At 38.5% G+C, this 11,422-nt stretch overlaps 1 protein-coding gene across 6 annotated transcripts in view; it reads right to left on the bottom strand.

Moving 5' to 3' along the window:
* CACNB2 (calcium voltage-gated channel auxiliary subunit beta 2) overlaps positions 1 to 11,422 on the bottom strand; it is a 358,339-nt gene that overhangs the window by 131,613 nt on the left and 215,304 nt on the right. The window contains exon 1 of one of the 6 annotated variants that reach the window (XM_075587522.1): positions 3,066 to 3,402. The exons of the other annotated variants lie outside the window; for them this stretch is intronic. Coding sequence (XP_075443637.1) covers positions 3,066 to 3,098 — 33 coding nt within the window. The 5' untranslated portion in view covers positions 3,099 to 3,402. Of the gene's footprint in view, positions 1 to 3,065; positions 3,403 to 11,422 lie in introns of those variants that run through there. 6 annotated transcript variants of the gene reach the window in all.

Genomic DNA, 11,422 nt, shown 5'->3' with positions numbered 1-11,422 from the left:
CATGTAGACATTAGATTGGCCAAAAGTTTACATGCCATATTTTCTAATATTTGGCAATTTCCACTTAAACCATATTTCAGATTTGAATTGTGAAAATATATAATCCTCGTCTTAAATTATTGATCAACCATTAAAATATATTTTACAACTATACTGAAACTGTAACATACACGTATAGTATCTTACGTACCTTACTTACTATGTGTAATTCTTCTATTAGTGCTAAACGATTCTGCGCAAAGTTTTTATGTGGTTTCTTTGCATTAATAGTGTTTTTTTCCCCATGGCGTCCCAGAGCTGCAAATACACTGTACTGCAGTTCAGACACGGTTTAAAAATAAAAATCTATTTTGTGGGTTTTGTTGCTTGAGGTTGGAAGGATAAAAAGGAACTTGCGGTTTTATTGCTTTTTGGTATCCCATTCTAAATAAAAAAAAGAAATACGGTAAATGAAGATTTTTCTAGTGTGATTACAACAAACTAATGCATTATCAAACCCCACAATTATTTGTTCAGACTACTTTTGAATATTTGAGAAGTAGATTGTAAACATGCACAAAAGTGAAGAAACGTGGATGCAAATAAACATGCAACTTTCAGAAGTTTAACTATGGCAAGAAGTATCCTAGGGATGTGCAATGTAAAAGCACATACTGTAGCTTACATATTTCCATAAATACCGATGACTATTGAAACGGAAGTTTAACAAAACATAAAATATGAAGTTCTAGAACTACGCAAACTATTTTCTGTCACTCAAAAATATAGCATTAATGGGGAAAAAGCATGTAGCTTGTCATGGATTCCCACCCTCACAGCTTATACTGTATAAAATCCTTACACACCGTGCAGTGTGAGGGCACCTCAGTGCAATCGACCAATTGGCAACTAGTCTACACTGAATCTCATGAATGTCTCTGTCTAGACTAAAATTCCTGTTTCATACTCCATACTGCCACACAATTAAAACTGTCATTTTAAGTCGCTTTTAACCCTTTGGGTGCCGGGCGGGCCACGGCCATGTGGCAAAACAGTTATCACGTAACCAAATGTGGTCGCGGCGTCCCTTTACCCGGAAACCGAAGAGGACATTTCCCTGCATTACAGATCACGTTCTGCGCTCCAGAAGAATGCAGGACGCGATCTTGTCTAGAAGACAAGCACACTGCCGGCATAACGTAGCCGCATCATAGCGATCCCGGAGCGCCAGGCGCCATGATTTAGTGGCTTCATCTTGTGGCACCCAAGTACGCACTCTAGACAGGTGCAGATTTCCCATTAAGCCAGATAGGCACAGGCCCAGGGAGGCAGAATCTAAGGGCGGCAGGTACGATTGGTGCTTGCTGGCCGCTGGTACGCATGTGCGGCTGGCAAGCGTTGATCACGCACGCGAAGCCGGCAACGTGACATGATATGGCGTCACATTGCCATGGCAGCAGGGTGGCACTGGAGAAGGAAGGCGGCACCAGGTAAGTTCTGTAAGGGCGGCATTTTTTTAAAATCCGTCACTGGCTCTAGAACGGAGTTTCTTGGTGAGTAGCACGTTAGGAAATAATTTGAAATAAATAAAGAGTTAACGCCATACCATTTTAAAATGAACTTCCTATTTTCATGATTTAAATTTTAGAGACATTTGAAATATATGAAATCAATTTTTCATGAGTTGCAAATAACATTGCACTTCCGTTTGAAAACACACTACAAACATTTCAAACATACCAGCCTATCAGAGACTTGCCTGGGACTTCACAAAGCAATGAATCATACATAATTGTTTATGTGGATTGCAAGCACGAGTCTTTTTCTTCAATTGAGACCATATGTTTCCTCTACTGAATATTTTTGGAAAATCAGCTAAAGAACGTGCGGAGAGAAAACGAGTGTCTTTTTTATTTTGGTTCATTTTTTAGTTTTATAGTTCTCAACGTAACAATAAACTTATTCAGTCATAAAAAAAGACTACTCTCTCTTTTTTATTTCTATGTTGGGACAAAAGGCAGTCCTTGTAAGGGTCTGAAAATTCTCAGATGTGAATGAACCGTAACATACTGTACAGTACATATTCCTTCCACTGCACCAGTCATGAAAAAGTGGACAGGTTTTCAACATGTGTGTTACGGATTCTTAGGTTTCGTGAGTAATTGCTTGGCAGTATCATTAAAAAAAAAAAAATGGTAACATATTTTACTTGGGTACATATTTTAGATCCGTACTATATAAATACTTTAGGATAGCCAACATGGGTTCTACAGAGTCAGATTTTTAAAAAAAAATGTACTTTTAAAGGCTCTGTGTCAACATGTTATGTATCGCTGGACTATTCAGATCCTAGAGCAGTTTCTGATCTAATAGCAGATTGACATTGTGCAATAGTTTAGCACTATCATATTTTAATATGGCATTTTTATCATAAATGAAGCCTCATTTATTAACAGCAAAAAGTGTTTGTTTGTTTTTTAATTTGAAACTAATCTGAAGTTCACTCCATCTTCACCCTCAATTTGTATTTAATTTTTTGAAACAAACCTGTATAACTTGGGGGATAGGGCATGGAAATGTTGACCCCTTATTCACATAAATATGTCTTCCTACGCAACGTTTTATAGCATATTGAGTATAAGCCTATGCGTTACTGCAAACAAGGATTCCAAAGAAGGTGTCTTGACACCCTGCAATCAGTAACTATCAGAAGACTTACAATTGAAGTAAACAACTTGTATTTCTGTACTGCCCTTTGGATATCACAAAGCATGGGCATATTTGTAGATAAAATATGGTTTGCATCCACATTTGCACATAAATAGAGCAGTTAGCTATGTTACTTCATTCAAGCTAATACCAAATAAATACCACATGTTAGGATCCATTTGATGTTTGTTTAAACGCCTTTTTTTAAATAGAAGTAAAGTTTTCCAATTGTAATATATTTTTTTAAATATTTAGTTGACATAAGCAATAAATGAAGTAAAGCACTGACCTATAAAGGAAAACCACATGCCTTTTTTTAAAAAAAAATTTAAACTAGGAAGACATTTATTGAAATAATATATGACTACTGATCTTACCTCATCTGATTCATCACTGCCATAGAGGTGCATTTCTGTAGTTCAAGAAAAATATACTAGTAACACTGCACTCCCATTAAGCGATGAACAAAGGGGTTTTGTTTTTATAAAGTTACTGCTCCTACAGCTGGACTACAGAGGTGCCTCGTTCCCACGCTCAAAATCCTCTTTAAATAAATAGTGTTTATATATGCTTCCCGACAGAGAAATCAAGATTCTTCAGCACAAACTCGAACCACAGTGAGAGTGCAACAAGCAGTTGTAGTCTCAAGATCCAGGGAATACCAAAACAGCAGCATTGTTAGGATGTGCACATCCGTTACTGTGAGGGGGAAGGCTTTGGTTAGGAAAGTCATTCAGGTTTCTGTTAAATTAAGCTAGTCACATGTTGCTGGGAAGAGACAGTTCATTGGCTTGTCAACGAGTATAATACATTTCACAGACTTCTTAACTACTATAGTTGTAGTGATTGATTAAAGACCAGTAAACTTTGTTTTTTGAACAATATACTTTCTTAGCTTTTTTGTGAACGTACAACAAACGAACAATACAAAAGAGAATCTACAGACGAGCCAACGAGTATTCTAAAACTTGCCTTAAACTAGCCAGGTACATGCTGGGTACATTTTAGTGACATTTCTGCAGAGACTAATGCCCATCGGATTAACACAGTTAATGGGACTGCCAGGGACCCCCCGCTGTTAATCCGATGGGCCATTAGTCTGTCTGCAGAAATGTGTGAAATGTTGCAGCATGTACCCAGCATGTACCCAGCATGTACCCAGCATGTACCTGGGTCTTTTTGGAGATTGCCCCAGGTTTGTTTTAGAATAATCGTCGGCAATACAGTAGAAGTCAGTATGCAGTACAATTGGTATAACGAAAACTGTGTTTTAAAACGACGTACTGTACCTACAAAAAAACAACATGAATAATTTATATGAAAGAAGGGGGCAGCTTTGTTTGAACGTAAATGCACATCTCAGGATTGTCTACTGCATAAAAAAGTAAACATTTTAATAGTAACACATTCCCCCCCCCCCCCCATTAAATACCAAGATTTTTCCATATCCATTGAAAGTCTTTTTTTTTTTTTTTTTTTTTACTCTCTCTCTGTTTTGACCCATTCTTCGGATTATCTGAAACCATGAATGTGTGTCAGTGGCTACAAATGAGCATCATCAAGTATCAAGTTGATGCTAAGAATATCAATTTCATGTTGCATCTGTTTTCATCAGTATTTCAATGTGCTTCGAGTCACCTTTCCTCCTCCATTTGACAGCGAGTGATCGGCAGAATGTTCTTGAAACACTTTATGAAGCACTTTGTCTGTGCAATATTATAATGGAATGAGTCACACTTTGTATTTGTAAATATGGAAGTTTTTCTTTTACCCTTCTATGTAATAAGTGATTATTTCAGGTAATCCCAAAATGAATGGAGCTGAACGTTTTCTTGACAGAGTGGACAGCTTCACAGCATATTAAATCTGTGCTTTTGAATCAATGATATCCACCAAGTAAAATGTGTTGTAAAATGCTTTGCCTGAGATCAGCAACAGATGTAAGAGATCAAAACCCAAATGTCTCCTGCTCTTCCATGGGTGTCTCTGCCTCCGCCCTCCCAAACTCTCTGCTGGCTTCCCATTAATCTCTGTATAAATTACTACAACATCTACCTCCCTACTCTTAAGGCTCTACACCAAGGGTGGCCAACCTTTTTTTCAGGTGTGCCAATAAAAAGGCACACATTTTTTGGCAGGCCAGAGTCCTACTGACCCCAACCCCCCTCCCTCACTCAATTCCCCCATCTGCTCTAACACCATTTTCCCCCCCATCAGGGTGATGAAAAGTCTGTGTGGGATCTGAAACATTGAAGTCTCCACTGCCCTTCAAATAAATGGAAACACTGAACTAAAGCAGCAGTACAAGCTGCCATTTAAAAAAATAAAAGAATAATTTCCCCTTTAATATGTGCATCAATACAATTCACATAATGATAAGTACTGAAATTAGCTAAGTTACCGATCGATGAAGATTCTGCTCGAGGGTTCACTAAAAGGCTGTCAGTGCAGCAGAAGAGGACCAAAGATGCAAAGTGCTGTGGGAAGATCATGTGACCAGGCAGTCACTAGATACAATTGTTGCACTGCTAGAGAGAAGACAGGGCTCAGAAAGGGGTGTGACAAAGCCTGTTTCAGAAGAGCAAGGGGATGTGACTTTGTAAATGGTTGGTATAGAAACAAAAAATGCTTGTTACATTATAATACACTAAAAATGTCATTAAGAGTTGTTTTAAAAAAAAATGCTACATGTATTTTCTTATAGTACAGAACTGATTTATTTAAATAAAAAAAAACACATGTAGGATATTGCTTGGTCTGCGGCTTTAAGAGTTGAGATTATAGCTCTACTTTTATCTTGTTTGGGAAACTCATTTTTTTTTTAATTGTCTATTTTGTGCTGGCAACACACACAATTTTCATTACAGAAGATATTTTTTCCCTATTTCACATTTTGATTCTCCAATTACATCCCCACACAATATACATAATGTGACCCCATATATCACTAAGGGACTTGGGGAGCAGTTTTATGGAACACTAGAAAGGAGCTATGGATGCGATGAACACATTATAATGTGTTGCAGAAAACAAGAAGTTGAATGATTGCAAGAGGTACAGGATTTCATGCATTTCCCAGTGCTGAGCTGGCATATACCCAGGAATGTTGGCATGAAAAAACGTGACAGAAACGTTAAACAAAAACATGAATTTGTATTTACACTGCAAACAAATGCAATGTACCTGAACCAGGGAGTCCACCTGAGCTGATCCGTGGCCGAGCTGCGGGGACTCCCGGTACCAGAAATATTTGTATTTTCTGTGCCTGCGCCTGACCCCAATATCTTCAAATATAACTATGCGGTCATCTATAGAAAGTCATGACCTCATCTCCTGATGACGTTGCAGCTTTCTATTGGCTGCCAGAGCAAGGCTGATCCTGGGGGACACAATAAGGCAAGAATTCCTGCCTGGTGGAAAAACTGCTTGTATCTTGGTCAGGGTGAATACAAGGAGCTTTCAAAAGAGTGATTCATCCCCAGGGCAGTACAAACAACACAGGGTTATACCGGAAGGTTGGAGGAAAGGACACGTCACCAGCAACCAAGGAAAGGGTTCTTTACAGTAAGGGCAGTTAAAATGTGTAATTCATTACCCATGGAGAATGTGATGGCAGATACAATAGATTTGTTAAAAAAAAAAAGTTGGACATCTTTTTAGAAATAAAAAGGTATACAGGGATATAAGCAAATATGTTGATCCAGGAGTAATCTGATTGCCATTATTTGGAGTCAGAAGGAATTTATTTTTCCCATTCTGAGACAGCATTGGATGAAGTTTAACTGGGGGTTTTTTTGTTTGCCTTCCTCTGGATCAAAATACCGTGAGTACAAATCTAGGATAAATCTCTGTCGTCTAAATTTAGCAAAGGTTGAACTTGATGGACATGTTTTTTTCAACCTCATCTACTATTTAACTATGGAACTGTAGCCATCTGCAAAATGTATGCAGCACACACACAGACACACACTGCCCCGTCAGACTCCTCTACAGTGTGCACTGAGCCTGTGACGAATGATGGACATGACAGCAGCCAATGATAAAGGATGTGAGAGGAGGGACTAAGAGAGGCTGGTGGAGCACATAGGGGCAGAACTGCTGGAGCTTTTAGTGATCTGAGGACTGACCATTGGTGACCAAGAGCCAGTCAACAATCCGCCCAAATTGGCAGATGCTGGCTGGAAAGAGTGTGGTCAACCACATGATGGGGCCCAGCGAAGCGTCCATCGGAGAGCAGTTGGAGGCATGAGCCCCATCAGAGGGAATCCTCCACGGAAGCAGAGTAAAGCATTTTGTGAAGTACAGGCCTGCTGCACTACTACAGTAAATAAGAGCTCCAGCGGTGTGCCGGCACCATTACACAGGCTTTTATACCCAGGATTGGGTGGTCACAGGGAAACACTGACACAAACCCACGCAGCGTTTATTGGGGAGTGTTATGATTTCTATGTACTGTGATTGTGTTTAATGATCCTTCTGTTGAGGATCATTATGTACCCGAGTAGTTCTAATTACTTTATAAATATCATTGAAATATAAACATTGCTGTAGTCTTCCATACTTTTGTCTGACCTAGGACCAGAGGGAAATAACGTATAGAAGGAGGGTGACTCAAGCCCCCACCTTGACAGTACGTGTCAGTCTGAGGCAGATTAGAGGGGGTTACAGAAATATGTAACTCAAGGGTCCCTGGAGGTCAGGCGAATGTTGTTCATCTTTTAAGGATGCCCTAGTTTGTCATAAAAACAAGCAGCACAGTCTGCTGATAAGAAAATGTGTCTAAAAGCATGAAATTCCTTCCAGTCATTACAAGTACAATATCTGACTTTGATGCGAACTGCACACCTTTGAGGAGCTTGATTCCCAGCACACATATAGCTACAGCGGCCATTATTCAAACAAATAACGGCGCCGATTTTGTGTACTCTGCACCCGCGCTTATCGCGATTGCCTTTTTGAATTTCATGGATTCTGTTTCTTTGGGTGCAATGAAATGAATGAATTGGAATGTGTACAGTACTGTGCTACTGTGTCAATTTAAGGTGTTTAAAAAAACAGAACTCTAAAATGCAATTTTCTGCACTCGACGCACTTGCGTCTTAAGGCGGTACGGTTGGAAGACATCCCGCGTCATGACGTGGGTATTCCGAGGTATACAACGTGTGATTTGTTTGAATAACGGCCGCTGCAGCTGCACTGTGTATAATATCAAATTTATTAAAAGGAGAGACAAAAAATACATAAAACAACATATTCTACAGTTCTGCTGTTGGACTGTGAGCACAGGAAATGTGCAAATGGCATAGTAAATAGGCATTGATCTTGATGCTGGTGGTCAGTACTTTGATTATAGGCACAGGTCCAATAAACCTTTGCTGGAGTAGCCCGCTAGGCTGTTGTTTTAAGCGTCGCTTCGAAACACATTTTGTTTACTTGAAATATTAGAGCAAGGGAAGATAATTAAAAATCAAATCTCTAAGTGACAGTATAATTGGGATTGGTGATAACATTTAAATATTATAGAGGCATTAGTGAGAGAAAGCTATGAAGAATAAAATACAAGATGCCTTTACATACTTGAAAATGAGAGGTAACTCAATGTATTACTTCCTAGTAAAACATTTGATAAATAAATAACAAAAAAAGCAAATCTTAATACAATTTGCAGGTTTGTTAAAACAATCCACTTCTAAAATGCCCAAATGTGTTCCTTAAATATTTACTCTCTTCATATGTGTTATTGGGGATTGAACAGTAATTTTGCCTTAATGCACCTCACTTTATCCAATTCAACTACCATATATACAGTAAGGCCCTTTGTTCCATGTTGGTTGTTCTCAGCAGATACAGATGACTACAGTGCTCACAAGAAGGCAGTGATACATTTTAAGTGGGACAATGTTTGTAATCTGTATCTCAAAGATCTTTATCAGAAAACCCCTGTGGTGGATAGAAGAGGTTCCTTGCTGACCTTAAACATCAATCACTTAATTGTGGATACTTATGCTACCCTGCTACCCCAAATCCTTCCCATCTGTTCAGATTGCTCCTGCAGCTCTGAGAGCCACAGCAGTAATCAACTGCTGCAAAGACATTGGGCCGGCCATCTGGGTGCTGGCTTGTGTGCGGTTATTGGAATGGCATAAGGGCATCTGAAAAGTTAATCTTTAGGACCTCATGAAACAGTACATGAGAGTGATTCTTAATGAGTGGTTCTAAATTCAAGTGTGAAGACTTTGAAAGAATACTTCACATTTTAAAACAAGATAAAAAACATTTTAATTTAATCAATAACATCAATTTGTTAATAAATAAGCAGACTGAAATATTTTACTGAAATATTTTGCCTCAAACAACTTAAAAATCTTTTAAAACCGTATTATACATGATCAACAACAAGGCCTACTATCAACCACCATGGTATGACAATATGTCCCGTGTCCCAATACACAATATGCCAACATGACCCAGTAAGTCCCAGTAATTCAAGTGAACCAGTTTCCCTGCCAGCAAAACAACTAACTAGACTCTTGTGATCCATGGAAGTCATTGGGCACACACAATTGCATCTTGCACCCCTTTTAGATTTGTCTGTATTTTTAAAGTCACAAATTCTTTGCCGGGATGAGAACCTGGAAGCAGGAACCACAGGATGATTTCCTCCTCGTCACGTTAATGCCTTTAAACTATTCAGTGGTGTTAACAGTACAGCAAGGAAGGTGTTATCTTGCATTTGAAAATACCTAATTTGATGCATCTCCTGTGAGGTCATCTAGGATTGACCTGGTCTATGTTTATGGGGCAATAAAAGAATAAAGAGAAGAACCATGTTGACAGTATACAGAATACAGTATGCAGTATACAGCATGTTCTTGTCTAGAACTGCTAGTTGTGCATAGCACCTTACAGAGACATTTTGCCAACACAGGTCCCTGTCCCATAGAGCTTACAATCTATCTTTTTGGTGCATGAGGCACAGGGAGATAGAGTGACTTGCCCAAGGTCACAAGGTGCCGACACCGGGAATTGAACCAGGCTCCCCTGCTTCAAACTCTTAGTGCCAGAGTCAGTGTCTTTACTCACTGAGCCACTCCTTCTCCTATTCACTGTTAATTGCAACAGATATTGCTGTTCTTCCAGGCCAATCTTCAGAGGAGCATCGTAACAATGTATGGATGCTATTCATACCATCGGATTTACAAACTAACAATTAAAATATGATGTACTTCACAAGGATTAGAAATATAGATTTGTAGCTGGCAAAGTCAGATGTGTGTAAAAATACCAAATATGACAGATCACGAGTGCCATATTTTATATAAAAAAGAAGGCACACTCCCGAGATTGGAATTACTGCCACAGGTGCACACAAGCACATAGATAAACCTGTATATGTGGCATATCAATAAGGCAGGTTGAGAGTACTCACATTGACTTGAATAAAGGTGTATTTATTATTAAAAATGGTCGACGTTTCAGGCCCAACCTGGACCTTTCTCACAATGTCTTGAGAAAGGTCCAGGTTGGGACAGAAACATTGACCATTTTTAATAATAAATGCACCTTTATACACGTTCACGTGAGTGCTCTCAACCTTTTCTTATTCTCATTGCCTGAGTGCATATGTCAGATAGGTGTTTTCTCCCACAAAGATTAACAAAATAGTTGTCCACACATGTATTTAAAGTTTACAAATACCACGGCGAGGGTAACATTATTCTAAGGGTTACAGGGAGAGAGAGTTATAGGGTATTTTATAACCTGAGCCAGGTTCAGAAATAACTCTTCCTCCCAACCAAAAATGTCCCGAGATTGATAAGTTGGAGAAACACCCACAAAAGGTTGGCACAGTCAAAATTTTGAGCATAAAACTCCTGTATTTAAGTATCAAACTAGAATTCAACACAGGAGTGTTAAGTTCATAACACGTGAATTCTATATCAATATCAAACTCTTAATGAGTCTAATAGGTGATAGTGTAGAAGACTGTTTCTGGCATTTTATTTTATGATTGTTCTGCATTTATATATTGTATGTCTCTAACATTATTTTTCTGTAAACAAAGCACTGTACCATTTTCCGTATATCAAATCTAAAATATAATAAGTACTGTCTTTTCGATTTAATTGAACTTAGTACCTTTTTAAAGAGACTAACCACATTTTCCGACACATTTTCCTACATTGTTTTTTGTTTAGTACATCTTTTTTCTAGAAAACTGGAGACCAGGAACTCCTAACGTAAGACCTTAAATTATTCTTGGTGGTGGCAGCATATTGTGGTGTAGTGTGATGGTTTTTGGGCAGATATTGCTCCCTTTTAGTGTCCTGCGTGAAGGTAAGGGAGATGACCAGGAGAGGGGCATTAGTGGATTTGGTAATATCAAACAATGTAGAAGTAATAGCAAATATTCGTCCTGGAACATTTGGGTAACAGTGATCATAACATGGTCTCATTTGAAATAAATGATCAAAAAACAGATTAATTATGTTCAACAAAGACCTTACATTTTAGAAAGGCAGATTTTAATAAACTGAGGGCTAATCTACAAGTAATACATTGGGATGATGCTTTTGCAGGGCAAAATGTAGAAGATAAATGGGCAGTCATTAAAACATTGTTAGAAAAGCACACTTATCAGTGTACACCCTTGGGTAATAAGTATAAAAGAAATAAGTCAAAACTAATGTGGCTATAAGGAATGTAACAAAAATTGCAAAAGGGCAATTAAATT

Source organism: Ascaphus truei, chromosome 2 (assembly GCF_040206685.1).
Source record: "Ascaphus truei isolate aAscTru1 chromosome 2, aAscTru1.hap1, whole genome shotgun sequence".
Classification (NCBI taxonomy): domain Eukaryota; kingdom Metazoa; phylum Chordata; class Amphibia; order Anura; family Ascaphidae; genus Ascaphus; species Ascaphus truei.
Note: the sequence above shows the minus strand (reverse complement) of the source record. Positions and strands in the feature narration are given on the sequence as shown.